Here is a 14183-nt window from a genome sequence, read left to right as displayed (position 1 = left end):
GTGCAAGATGAAGCAAATAAGAGATGGGAGTGGTATCAGCATGGATTAAGCTGGTACTTGTGAGGGAGGGGCCACTGAGAAAAACAGGACAAGGTAACCCTTCCCCAGAAAAGACCAAGTTGGTCAGCACGAAACTCCTAAGCCCAGAACCAGTGTGTGCTTTCTTGAGGTGCTATCTGGGATGTCAGGGAGTCACCAGCCTCCATACTACAAAAGTGTGTGATGGCATTCATTCACATACTTCCAGAGCTGTTTGATGGTAATGAAATAAAGGGTATGAAATTGCTGTGTCAATGGCAAACTAGGTGAATGAAAATTACTGTTCCCATGTTTCCATCTTGACCACTAAGAAGTAAGCCAGTATCCCAGTGATCTCTGGACAGAGCCTTGCCTGGATGGGTGCTGATTGTGAAAGGGGAGAACCCGCAGGAAGGGGCGACAGACTGGAGCATGACAGGTCCCCGGGATTCTCCGCTTAGACACTGCTTCCTGGAAGGGCAGGGGCACTCTACCTCCTTCCCTGCAGTCTCTAACTTCTACCAACCTGCTGTCTCTGGGATAGCTTCTGGGTGCAGCCCTCCCAAAGACGCCTCTTCCTGGCCTTGTGCCTCTAAGAGCAGCTTTCTACAGCAGGCCTATGACAAAAAGGCTCTCTCTCTCAGTGGTTCCATCATAGCTTACAAACGACTTTCTACACATTTCCTGCTTGGGTTTCATCTAGTCTGCTTTTATCTGATTGGTTCTGGTGCTTGAACCCAGGGCCTCATGAGTGGTCAGCAGGTACTCCCCACTCCCTTCCTCTTCTTTGTTTTTTGAGGCAGGCTCTCATTTTGCCCAAGTGGACCATAACCTCAGTGTGTCGCTGGCTTGGTTTTGAATGCTGTCTTCACCTATCTCCACCTAAGAGCTGGATTACAAGTGTGCACCACCATACTCGGCCAATTCTTATTTTTGAAACTGTATTCTATGCAATTTTATTTGGGGAACCACACTAAAGCAACTTCGTTGTTGACATAAATTTCTCAGTTCAGTCCCAGATCTCCTACGTAGCAGAACTAAGCAAACCTCAAACACAGCCTTCAGAAAGACTGATCCACACTAAATGGACTTCTAAAATAGCTCCTGTAATCCCGGGCATTTACAAGGCGGCAGACCTCCTCAAAGGGAGTAAATACGAGAAAGCGCCTGTTCAAATGCTAGGTTGGTGGATAGACGCAATTTCCTCAGAAAGCTGAAGGCACCAAAGGTTATATTTGTTAGCATTTCAGTGTTTGCCAAATTCAGCTCCTGTGGAGACCATAGATTCCCTGTTTCCCAGAGACTGAAACTTCACCAGCCCCTCCCTAGCTATATGGGTAGTGTCACCACCTATGCCCCTGCCCACACAGCAGCCGCAGCCCCCTCCCCCACCCCCGCGATTGCAAGTACTATCACAATTGCCAGCCTGGGGTAAGGGGGCTGCTGTCCTAACGTTGAGGTCGTGGCTTTGGCTGTATGCACACTCTCAACACCCTTGGCCAATGGCCCCCAGCCTCGCCATGGTTCACGAGTGATCAGCAGCTCTGACCCCTGGGGTGAAGGCCGCTGCTACCCTGCGAAAAGCTGACGTCTGGCTTGACGTCGTCCCCTTTCTTTGGTGGTGGGTGTTAATGGAACCTATTTGGGATCTGAGCTTATGTAGGACCACAATAAAGCCGTTAAGAACCGTACAGTAGGATTCCGGCTGTAATCACGAAGCCTGATTGCGCCGAACAAGACAGGCAGGCAGAGGCAGCCAGCTCAGGAGCAGACAAGGCCTTAGGTCCCTCCGCCTACTAACTTGCAATAAATTAAGGGCAGGCGTCTTTACTTACTTCGCCCTAGTCCTGACCACATGGGGGCCCCAGCTCTGGCCGAAAGGGGGCCGAGAAGCACTGTGTATTGGGTTACCCTTCGTGAAACTGCGCCTCCCTGTACTCCAACACTTCCTGCAACCACCGAACTTGGCTGGGAAACACACCTGGTCAGTGGTACTTAAGCACCAACTGTGGGGCCAACTGGAGCTATTGCTGCGACCCCGCCCCTTCCGCTACAACTTTTGGTCCGCCTGATCCCGCCTCTTCCTCCCTCCCGGGTCCCACCTTTTTCTGCCGCGGGCTCTCACGGGAGCCTGACTCTTCTAAGCTTAGCCCTACGAGTTTGTTCCCGCACGTGGGAGGCCCATCGCAACCTTGAGCGCGATGCCCCGCGCGCCTCGTTGCCGGGCCGTGCGCGCTCTGCTGCGCAGCCGGTACCGCGAGGTGTGGCCACTGGCGACCTTCGTGCGGCGCCTGGGGCTTGAGGGCAGGCGGCTTGTGCAACCCGGGGACCCAAAGGCCTTCCGCACGTTGGTTGACCGGTGCCTAGTGTGCGTGCCCTGGGGCTTGAAACCTCCACCTGCTGGCCTTTCCTTCCACCAGGTGGGCCTCCGTGGGTCGGGGGCGGGGAGGACGCGGGACAGCGCGCCTAGCTCATGTGTGAAGACCCTCTTCTCCTTACCAGGTGTCATCCCTGAAGGAGCTGGTGGCCAGGGTCGTGCAGAGACTCTGCGAGCGCGGCGAGAGAAACGTGCTGGCTTTTGGCTTCGCTCTGCTTAACGGGGACCAAGGCGGGCCTCCCATGGTCTTCACCACCAGCGTGCGCAGCTACTTGCCCAACACAGTTACTGAGACTGTGCGCGGCAGCGGAGCATGGATGCTACTGCTGAGCCGAGTGGGCGACGACCTGCTGGTCTACCTGCTGGCACGCTGTGCGCTCTACCTGCTGGTGCCCCCCAACTGTGCCTACCAGGTGTGCGGGTCACCCCTGTACCAAATTTGTGCCACAGCGGATACCCGACCCTCCGTGCCCACCAGCTATAGGCCCACACAACCTGTGGGCAGGAATTTCACCAACCTTGAGTCCACACAGCGGATCAAGAACAGCAGCCACCGGGAAGCACGGAAACCGCTGGCCTTGCCAGCTCGGGGTGCGAAGCGGCGTCAGAGCATCACCGACAGAAACCTGCCTTCAGCTAAAAAGGCCAGGTGTGATCCGGCCCTCAGAGTGGAGAATGGACCCGACAGGCAGGCAGTTCCAGGCCCATCAGGCAAAACACAAGTGCCAGGTCCTGCCAAGTCCACCATGGTGCCTACTGGTAGAGCTACCAAGGGAAATTTATCTTCGGAAGGAAGGGCATCTGGCCTGAGTCTCTCTGGGTCAGTGTACGGTAAACACAAGCCCAGCTCCACATCCCTGCAGTCACCACCGTGCCAAGATGGCTTTCAGCTCAGACCATTTACTGAGACCAAACGCATCCTCTACTCCAGGGGAGGTGGCCGAGAGCAGCTGAACCCCTCCTTTCTACTCAACAACCTCCAGCCTAGCTTGACTGGAGCCAGGAGACTGGTGGAGATCATCTTTCTAGGCTTGAGGCCTAGGACGTCAGGACCACTCAGCGGGACACGCCGCCTATCTCGGCGATACTGGCAGATGAGGCCCCTATTCCAGCAGCTGCTTGTGAACCATGCAAGGTGCCCGTATGTCCGACTGCTCAGGTCACATTGTAGGTTCCGGACAGCAGCTCACCAGGTGGCAGATACCTTGAGCACCAGCCCTCAGCACCTCATGGATTTGCTCCGACTACACAGCAGCCCCTGGCAGGTGTACAGCTTCCTGCGGGCCTGTCTCCGCAAGCTAGTGCCTGCGGGTCTCTGGGGTACCAGGCACAATGAGCGCCGCTTCTTGAAGAACGTGAAGCAGTTCATCTCCCTGGGGAAGTATGAAAAGCTCTCGCTACAGGAGCTGATGTGGAAGATGAAAGTGGAGGACTGCACCTGGCTTCGCAGCAGCCCAGGTGAGTGTGGCCCGTCTCCAGCTGAAGGCAGCAGGGGTCTGGAAAAGGGAGACAGTGGGTGGCAGGAGCCCAAGTCCTCAGTGGTGCGGTGGCTTTATGCTATCAGTGGCTGGGTAAGTCCCATCTGATGACTCTGATTCCAAGCTTCCTCCAGCCCAGCTTGCGCAGACTGAGACTGTTGTCCAAGTCCTGGGGCGGGGGTTCTCAGTGCTGGGGCCATTGCAGTGAACAGGTGAGCACAGGGGATGCATCGTGGGTAGAAACACTGGCACCTGGTCAGAAGAGAGGATCTAGAAACTCCAGTGGCCGCTCCTGCAGGTCATTCATAATTCCCCTGTGGAACAGTGCCTCCCTGATAACAACGGCAGGTCCGCACGGGAACCCTTTGTCCTTGTGGGAACAAGGGCTCCTCAGTTTCAAAGGTTCTTCTGGTTCACCCAGTGTGCAGATGTGTGCTTAAGCTATAATGGTGCAGCTACTTGGTCCAGGAAGGGTAGGGTGGAGGGAGGAGAAATAAATGAAAAGATTACTTCCTGCAGTGAAGATCCCTGTCCCATCTTAAGTATGAGAAGGGACCAGAGAAAAGAGAATGAGTCCTGTTGCATAAAAGGGGTCTGTTTGGGTTACTTGGGAGGGTACAGAGCCTGGACTCCTGTGCCCTCTCTTGCCTGGTGTTCTGGGTTTAATGTTGAGGTTGGCCTACCATAGCTACCACTTGGTCCCCTTCCTTTCAGCCAGCCCTCCTGTTATTAACCTGTGCATGCATGGAAGAGACTAAACTCCCTACTCTGCTTTCCCCTTTCCCAAACTCCTAGGGTATTGACAACTCATGGGGAAAAGAGGGTACAGCTGTGTTTGCCCACTGTGGATGATGTTGGGGAGCTCCAAAGTGAGCCTTTAAAAATACAAACCTGACTGGGTGGTGGTGGCTCATGCCTTTAGTCCCAGCACTCAGGAGGCAGAGGCAGGCAGATCTCTGAGTTCGAGGTCAGCCTTGTCTACAAAGCGAGTGCAGGACAGCCAGGGCTTTGTTACACAGAGAAAATCTGTCTCAAACAAAAGAAAATAAAACAAAAACAAAAACATGCCCACCCGGGCAGTCGTGGCTCACACTTGTAATTCTAACACTCTGGAGGCAGGTGAATCTCTGCTCAAACTGACTGAGCTCAGCTGGCTTTCAGTGTTTCCCTGCTATGCCTCTTTTTGTTTGTTTGTTTTTCCTTCCTTTGCATTTTGCTTTTAAACTTTTCACATTCTTATGGTTTAGAGGAATCTTTCCACAGCACACAATTGAATTTTTTATGTATTGTCATGCCAGCTTGACAGTTGTCACCTAGCTGAAAAACTTAAACTTGTTTTCTTTTTTCTTTTCTTTCTTTCTCTCTCTCTACAAGAAATGTGTCTGAATATGCTGCTTCTGTTATTTCCAGTTAGTTTTCATTAGTTTTGAAATTTTTATGTGTATGGGTATTTTGCTTGTGTGTGTGTGTGTGTGTGTGCGTGTGTACACCACTTGCATGCCTAGTACCTGCAGAAGCCAGAAGAAAGCACTGGATCCCCTTGAACTGGAGTTTTGAGAGCTACCATGTGGGTGCTGGGAATCAAATCCCAGTCCTCTGAAAAAGCAGCCAGTATCTTAACCACTGAGACATTCCCTCAGCTGTTTTGCTCTCATTTCTTGCTGCACCCCTGGTGTGTTGCTCTCTGAGTATCTGAATAATCGTAAAGTGCACATGTTTTCATTCTGTTGGGTTGGGTTGGGCTGGTTGTTTGGGTTGGTTTTTCGAGGCAGCGTTCCTCTGTGTAGCTCAGGCTGTCCTGGAACTTGCTCTGTAGACCATGATTCATCCGTTTTAATTTGGAGTAGTAAGAAGTTTTGTGCACCGTTCCTTTTCGAACAGCCCATTAACATTTGAGCTGTAAGGTTTGGAATCTGATCAACACTAACTTCCTGTCTTTCTGCTGATTTAGTTCTGCCTTCGGTCTCTCTATTCCCAAGTTAAACATCATTCTTGTTTTTAAGATCACTGCATATTTAGTTCCATTCTTCCAGGCCATTTGCACATGCCTAGTGCTGGAGCTGCCCAGACTGGAGCTGGAGTTACAGGAGGTGTGAGCTACCACGTGGAAGCTGAGAAACAATGAGAACCTCTGCAAGAGCAGCTGATGCTCTTAACCACTGAGCTACCTCTCCAGCGCTGTTTCCTTCTTTCTTTGTTCATTCTGTCTTCTGGCTTATGCCTCCTTCTAGGATTCCCCTTCTCCTCCACAAGTTTCCTTTAGATTCCTCACAGCTGGTAAACCCAGCATTATGTGGGTAAAGAGGCCTCTGTGACCTCTGGAGCTACACAGAGTGATCTTCAGAGGTCCTAGGGAGGACAGCTGTCATGGTGCGTGGGACCCAGATGTTCAGTATGGCAGTGAGAGCAGCCTGCGCTTTGCTCTGCCCTGCTCAGTGGCAGTTAGTGTATGACCCAGTAGTATAACACCAGCACCCACTGAGGCTTGCCTGTGCCTGTGTGCGCAGGTCGGAGGTTGACATCAGGTATCTTCTTTAATCCCCTGGAACTTGCTGGCTCAGTGATGATCCACCTATCTTTGCCTCCTTTGCAAGGCACTGTCGCCACGCCACTCCTGCCTTTTAAAACATGGGTTCTGACAATTGAACTTGGTTTTTCCATCTCTCCAGCAAGCACTTTACCACCTGAGCCATCTCCCTAACCCTATCTAAAGACATCCTTAGCTTTAGAGTTGGTGGAATTGAGGGTTTGCTGGGTCAACCCATCCCAAAAGAATCAGTGGAGTCACAAAGGCTCTTTGGCAGACTCTGAGGTTGGTAGTGAATGCCTGTTGAGGGATGAAAGATGGCTCAGGAGCATTTTGCTGTCAGCCAGCAGCATCTCATCTCTAGTCAGTAGGATTGCAGGATCCCATCACCCCAAGGCTTTGTCAGGGAACTTTAGTTTACAACATACTAAACACACACACACACAAGTTACGCTGGTTTATTAAAGTATTTTATTAGAGCCCAGCATGACCAGGGCAACACCTCCTGGGCTCTGGATTCCCATGAGTTCTCTGCTGGACATTATGGGACTGGGGTGAGTCAAGGGTGTTGTTCCTTTCAGGGAACAACTGTATCCCAGCCTCAGAGCACCGTCTGAGGGAGAGGACCCTGGCAATGTTCCTGTTCTGGCTGATGGACACCTATGTGGTAGAGCTGCTCAGATCATTCTTCTACATCACCGAGACCACATTCCAAAAGAACCGGCTGTTCTTCTACCGTAAGAATGTATGGAGCAAGCTGCAGAGCATCGGCGTCAGGTACCACACGGCGTCTCTCAGCTATTAGTGTCACAGAGGCACTGACTCCAGCAGTGTGTGGCACCTGCTGGCCTGACCATGGACCTTGAGGGTGCAGAATCTATGTGGTCATGGACTAGATCCTGCTTTCTTGCCTGTGAAATCATAACTTGGGGCTGCACCATCTATCGGACCCCTAAAGTAGGAATCATACACAGCAGGAGCAGAGCTGTTGCCTGTTTGGTACATGGGTCAGATGGGTCCCGCCTCATGTCCATCCCTGAAGGAAGTGCCTGTGAGGAGCCCCTTCTGTGGGGAACCACAGGGTCCACCTAGAAAGCTGGCAGGACTATGAGTGGCTGAGGTTCAATGCTGATTGAGCTAGGGTTTGCTGTCCTAGGCCAAGCTGAGGAGGCAGAAGAAAGGCCAGGCAAGACCTGCAGAGGCTAGACTACAATGTCAACTTTCTGTTTGTTTGTTTGTTTGTTTGTTTGTTTTTCAAGACAAGGCTTCTCTTTGTAGCCCTGGCTATCCTGAAACTAGCTTCATAGACCAGGCTGGTCTTGAACTCCCTGAGATCTATCTGCCTCTGCCTCCCAAGTGCTGGGATTAAATTTGTGTGCCACCACCACCCAGCTCCATGTTAAACTTTCTTGGAGTCCAGCCCTAGCTATGTATCGCACAGCCTCCATTGTGGGGATCTTTAACTGCCAGTACAGGGCTTCCTGAGCATTTTGGCACACTTATGCCTTGGGGTGGGCAGGGACTCTCTCTGCTTTCACACCTGTGTCTAAGCCAGTAGATCTAAAGAGTGCAGCATATTACTTCAAAAGTGCTCTGGCCAATGGGACCTCCAAGAAAGGAACAGCAAGGGCAGACAATAGGGCCAAATGTCCCAGGAGCCAACACACACTACATGTCATGATCCCTGCCTGGACACTTCTGTGGGGTGCCTTGTTGGTGTGGGTTGCTATGGTCCTGGATGTACTATAGCATGACTGTGTGTCAAGTACCCCAAGTTCCCAACCACCCTGATAGGGTGTGTCTCACTTGTGTCATAACTCCACAGCAATACTCTTTGCAACAGGCAACACCTTGAGAGAGTGCAGCTGCGGGAGCTGTCGCACGAGGAGGTCAGGCAGCGTCAGGAGGCCTGGCCAACCATGCCCATCTGCAGACTGCGCTTCATCCCCAAGCCCAGTGGTCTCCGGCCGGTTGTGAACATGAGCTATAGCATGGGTACTGGAGCCTTTGGCAGAAAGAAGCAGGTGACTGAGCTTGGCCCCTGTACAGCCGGTTGAGTCTATACTCTGAGTTCACAGGGCTCATGAAGTCCTGAGCCCTAGACAGACAGAAGAGGGAGGCGGAGGAACTGGTGGTTTCTGAGTCCAAAAATCCAGCATGTGGAAAGGCCTGAGAAATGGGAGATGGTCTCAAGAGCCAGAGGGCTTGGGACACAAACCCTGGAGATAGCTCAGGGATCCTGCCAGGTAGTGTAGGCATTATATGGCCTTCATGCCAGGGGGCAGAATACCCAGGGCACAGCCGCCTCCCACCCCATAGCCAGATGTCAGTGATAGCTCTGGCCCCTCTCAGTGCCCGTGTAGTCGTCAGTAATGCCCCAGAGAACAGAGTGAAGCTACTGGTGCCTCAGCTTGCTGGAGGACCTTTGTGAGTGAAGGTGAACCTGACCCCAACCCGGTGGGCAGGCCCCTAGAAAACGCTGCCCCACCCCCCACCCCCCGTAATGGGTGAGAACAGGTTAGAGTGGGTTGGGGGAGGGTTGACTCAGTGGGACAGGTCTTCTGAGACTCTGGCTCTGGGCTGAGCTCCAGGAGTATATTCTGAGAACTCAGGGTGGTCTGGGACAGTCTGCCTGGTCCCGTTCTAATGTGTCTTCCGTGGCCTTGGCCCCAGGCCCAGCATTTCACCCAGCGTCTCAACACACTGTTCAGTGTGCTCAACTATGAACGGACAAAGCATCCTAACCTCATGGGAGCGTCTGTCCTGGGCATGAATGACATCCACAGGACCTGGCGGACCTTCGTGTTGCGTGTGCGCTCTCTGGACGTGGCCCCCAGGATGTACTTTGTCAAGGTGGTCATTTGGACTCCTGGCTGTCACGTTTGTTCTCATGCTCTGGGCTCTAGGGACCTCTTTGCAGTAGCCAACACTGGGTGACCCTGTTGGCAGGCTCAAGCTGGTGTTTGGGAGTGTTGGCCTGCTACCATATATAGGCCAAAAATGCCAAGGTCTCCAGTTCTCTCAGGATCGGGAGGACCCCATTTTTCTGGCATAACAGCTCCCAGGACATCCTTGAGCTCTCTACGGTTTCATTGGACAATACACTCCAACACCTCTGGGCTCCACCCCGTGGAGAATCCCACTAGATGCTGCGTCTCACTCAGAGAAGTAGCCAAGCCTGATTCTAGGACAAGGACCCTGATGCTTCAGTGTCTGGGTTAGCCAGGGGCCCTTGTAGGCCCTGGGGCTCTTCAAAGGAGAATGCAGGCTTTCCTGGTCCTGGGGTCCTCAGTCTGGGGTAATGGGCTAGAGAGAGGAATGGAGGCCCGCTAGGCCCCAGTGTCCTTTGTCCTGTGGGTACAGTAGCATGGAGTATCCCTCCCCTGCATCTCTCTGTCTCCTACAGGCTTGCTAAAGGCAGGTGGGAACCCAGGCACCAAGGACAGAACCAGCAGGACCCGCTGACCCTGGACCCAACCACACTTAGTAGTACTTACATGTATTCTACAGGCGGACGTGACTGGGGCGTACGACGCCATCCCCAAGGACAAGCTTGTGGAGATGATTGCCAATATGATCAGACACCCAGAAAACACGTACTGTATCCGCCAGTACGCAGTGGTCCAGAGAGACAGTCAGGGACAAATCCACAAGTCCTTCAGGAGACAGGTAAAACCATAGTGGACTCTAGTTTGTGCCACAAGCATGTTAGTGGCACAGGCATGCCTGTGATAGGTGCATGTCTGTGACAGGGGTATCCATGGTTCCAGTGGTCATTTGTGTGACCCAGCCTGCCTCTCCCTCTACAGGACCCCAGTGGAGCTTCCCCTTCCAAGAGATACTTGCAGCTACCCCCCCATGCTCTGGGGCCACCTAATGATTTATAGGTACAATGTCCTCCTCAGCAGGCAGGTGGGGCCTACAGGTTTAAAGGTAGAAGAGTTTGCACTTAGGCCTGGGAGAGGTGCAAGGTGACTTCCTTCGCTTCTTGCTGAGGTAGCACGTAGAAGGCTCACAGGCAAACCTTTTACGTGTATGAATATGTGCATTGGCCATGTGGCTTCCACACCAAGGGCATATCTGTGCCACTACAGGAGAGTCCTTCCCTGCTCTGGCCAGAGCAGCCACCGTGGTACCTGTGAAGAGGCTAGAGGACAACATACAGGAGTTCGTTTTCTCCATCTGCCATGTGGATTCTGGGGATTGAACTTAAGTCACTAGGTTTGGCCATCAGTGTCTTTTCTTGCTGAGCCATTGACACACCAGCCACAAGTAAACACCTGAAGTTACACATTTCTCACTGAGAGCCCTCAGGAGGGCCGTACTCATTCTGGCGTGTTGCCAGTTCAGTATCATTCTGTTCAAAATCTTCACTTATTTATTTATTGCAATTTTTGATAACCTTTTGGTCACTTAGAAGCATGTTACTTAATTATTTTGAAAATGTGGGCATTTTCTATGTATCTTGCTACTCTTTTCTTTCTCTTTAACTACTTCAGTGACTTTGTTCCTGGAGCTACAGCAAACCCACTTGGCACATGGGATTTTTGTTTAATGAGTTTCATTATAGATTCATAGGTATGTATAATACATATTCACACATGCAGCCTGACATCAGAGACTTTAAAGTTCAAAGCCAATGTGTGATCTCAGCATATGAAAATGAATAGAAGAATTGTAAGTCTGAGGGTGCCCAGACAGTGTTCATGTCTCTGGATGCCTCACACCTGCCGTGCTTAGAATTGTTCTGGTACTGTCTGTAGATGGTCTTGTGTTCCTTCTAGTGACACCCTGTCATGGAGCCATGGGGTCTTGGTGGCCACTTTGAGAAAAAGCAGCCATCCTAGTGAGTCTGTTGCTGGAGATGAAGGAGCCATCCCCTGTCAGCTTTTCCTCATCCTCCTGTCTGCACTCTGTCTCTCTGGAGAAATCAGGGTGCTACTTGTGTTGCGATCATTGGTGACCACAATTATGGAGGTGCCTGACCTGAGGAAAGCTGGCTGTGGTAAAGCCTGCTGGTCCACTTCCTGCTGGGGTGCTAGGTTCGCTTTCCCATACAAGTGTCTGCCATGGAATGGTCCCGAGTCGAGCTGTGCTGTGGCTGTCCTGGCCGGAAAACCACGCGCACCTCTGGTTCCCCTCCAGTGTTCACCTTTTCTTTGCTGCAGGTCTCCACACTCTCTGACCTCCAGCCGTACATGGGCCAGTTTGTGAAGCATCTGCAAGACCCACATGCCAGCGCACTGAGGAACTCCATTGTCGTCGAACAGGTCCTCGGGGTTCCCATTAATGAGTCTCGCCTGGTGGGAGCTTTCCACCCCTACCTGGCTACTTGCTTAAGTGCAGAAATGTGACCAACATGCTCCTTGGTAGAGGGGCCCATGACCAAGGCTGCTCCTCCTGGTAACTCTCCTCATGACATGACCAATGCCACCCCAATAGCTGCTTAGGTGGGCAAGCTAAGACTCTTGCTTTGAAGTGCCCTTTCTACCCTCTTGTCTCCCATACTCCAGCTCATCTGTTAGTGAGCTGGTAAAAATAAAGCTTCTCCCTCACTTTTGACCTTGAGACCATAGGACAGTTCGCTTGCTCGTGATGGACAAGTTGGACTTGATCTATGATTCCCATCTTGGCCCATTAGGTCAGAAGCTGTGTTTCCATAAGCCACACACAGAAGAGCTCCTCCCACAAGTTAGTGGGTCTACAGATCCTGCTTTGATAGGTATTCTACTCTTGGGGCAGCCATGCTCGCTGAGATGGTTTTCTTTTCATCGGGGAACTGTGTCAATTCCAAGGTTTTAGACATAGTGCTGTGGGGACAGAAAAGGTTGCATCACTTCTTTGTAAGTCACATACCCTGTCGCCTTGAGTCAGATTCAACCTGGCCATACAGGGATACTTGACCCTGGTCCCACCCCGACCTTCCCGTGAACGCTTGGTCCTAAGGGGACATCTGGTGGCGACCTGCTGCAACATTCGGCATCCTCATATATCTGCCTCCATGTGTCTGCTTTTCTAGAGCGTCTCTCTGAACGAGGCCAGCAGCAGCCTGTATGACTTCTTCCTGCATTTTGTGCATAACAGTGTCGTGAAGATTGGTGGCAGGTGGGCACAGGCATGGGACAGCTGGTCAGAGGGTGGGCAGAGGCCATCCTGACTGCTGAACAGGGTGCCTGCTAACTGGCTACAGCACTTAAAATTTTATCTGACTTGCTGTCTCTGCCTCATTCCTTTCTCCCCGCTCCCCTCTGTAGAATTTTCTTGCCCTTCTGCTGGCTTCTGGGCTACAGAGCTGCCTACCCATGAGGCCTTGGGAGCCCCTGGCTAAGCATGGCCCCAGTGAAGTTAATAATTGTATGTGTCTTGACAAAGCGGCAAGGACCCCTCGCCTGTGCAGCCAGGCATGGGACACAGGCAGCAACAAAGAAGAGAGTACAGTGCCCGTGGCGGGGTCCTTCCCTTTCCACCCCCAGACCCCAATGAGTTACAAGCCAGACAAGGCACCCTTTAAAAAGCACTGCTGTGGTGAAAAAAGCCCAGACTGGCTCCGTGCTGGAGCTGCCTAACAGCCTACCAGCCCGCAGATTCGTGTTTCGTGCATCCGAGCAGATGTAAGGACGAGCACTTGAGCATTTGGTTGCCCTTCTGTACCCAGGGTCCCCACCTGGAAACTGGAACAATGGTTATGTACTGGGCTCCTTTTTGCTGGGGTGACAGGAGCCCACAATTCACGCCAATGCAGAATGGAATTCCAGGCTCACACCCAGGGTTATCAGAGATGAGTAAGGCAGGGCAAGAAATATCTAACATGTGTTAGGATATAGTTGGCAATGTTGAGTGTGCATGGTGGGAGACCACAAGTGTACAACAGAGTGCATTTTGACAAACACAGCAAAGGGTGCTCCTGAGTCCCAGTAGTACTGAGCAAGTACTAAGCACAGATTCGAGCACCTTCATTCACGTGACAGGGAACTTCCCCTAGTTCTCATGCGGGTGAGCTTGATACACCTAAAAGTCAGATCCATGTGCACAGTGCCTAGAGAGCTTCCTGACAGTTCTCTAGCAGACGGGGTCTGAGCCAGTGCGAGGGGTCAGTTGGAGGTCAACTCATGCCTACTGTCTCACATATGGGTTCCCTGTGTGAGTTTCTGTCCCAACCGTCCAATGACAGCCACCCCTGCCAGCACCCGCATAGCTCTTTGATGCCATCATGTTCTCTGAGGAGAAGGCACTAACATTGTCACGTGGCTGTTACCCGAAATGCTCTTTCGTTAATAATCTGTTACTGATTGTCTCAGGTAAATGTTCAGTTCAAGAGCCTGACTGCTTGTCATTCTTGTTTAAAATTTTAAAAAGCCCTGGAGTCAGTGAACAGGGATGTAGCCCCCGCCATGCCAGGCTGTAGTGAGAGCAGACATGGCAGAGATAAGGGTGGTACTTAATTTGGTGTCTCTGTAGGTCTTGGCAACTGAAAATAGTAGACACCACTGTCTGTGTGGCTGCAAGAATGTTCACAGAATGGTTTCTGTTTATTCATGTATGTCTATGTATGTATGTATGTCAAATATGACTGTGAGGCCTACCATGGCTGCTGCGTCTGACCCTGCCTACCCCTCCAGGTGCTACGTCCAGTGCCAGGGCATCCCCCAGGGCTCCAGCCTGTCCACCCTGCTCTGCAGTCTGTGTTTTGGTGACATGGAGAACAAGCTGTTTGCCGAGGTGCAGCAAGATGGGTAAATGCTTCCTTTTACCACTCCAAGGGGCCACGCCATGAGTTGGCATA

The 14183-nt window shown here is 52.0% G+C and overlaps 1 protein-coding gene across 3 annotated transcripts in view; it reads left to right on the top strand.

Annotated features, from left to right (window-relative positions):
- The first annotated feature begins 2118 nt into the window (after positions 1-2118).
- The window catches only part of Tert (telomerase reverse transcriptase), a 35842-nt gene continuing 23777 nt past the window's right edge, over positions 2119-14183 (top strand). The window contains exons 1-9 of one of the 3 annotated variants that reach the window (XM_060380358.1): positions 2119-2438; positions 2521-3853; positions 6982-7177; positions 8244-8424; positions 9074-9253; positions 9911-10069; positions 11569-11670; positions 12420-12505; positions 14020-14133. In XM_060380358.1, coding sequence (XP_060236341.1) covers positions 2220-2438; positions 2521-3853; positions 6982-7177; positions 8244-8424; positions 9074-9253; positions 9911-10069; positions 11569-11670; positions 12420-12505; positions 14020-14133 — 2570 coding nt within the window. In that variant the 5' untranslated portion in view covers positions 2119-2219. Of the gene's footprint in view, positions 2439-2520; positions 3854-6981; positions 7178-8225; positions 8425-9073; positions 9254-9910; positions 10070-11568; positions 11671-12419; positions 12506-14019; positions 14134-14183 lie in introns of all 3 variants that reach the window. The other 2 variants (XM_060380357.1, XM_060380359.1) reach the window with 2 other exon arrangements.

The sequence above is a fragment of the Meriones unguiculatus genome, chromosome 3 (assembly GCF_030254825.1).
Source record: "Meriones unguiculatus strain TT.TT164.6M chromosome 3, Bangor_MerUng_6.1, whole genome shotgun sequence".
In the NCBI taxonomy this organism is placed as follows: domain Eukaryota; kingdom Metazoa; phylum Chordata; class Mammalia; order Rodentia; family Muridae; genus Meriones; species Meriones unguiculatus.
This window is presented reverse-complemented; position numbering and strand designations above follow the sequence as displayed.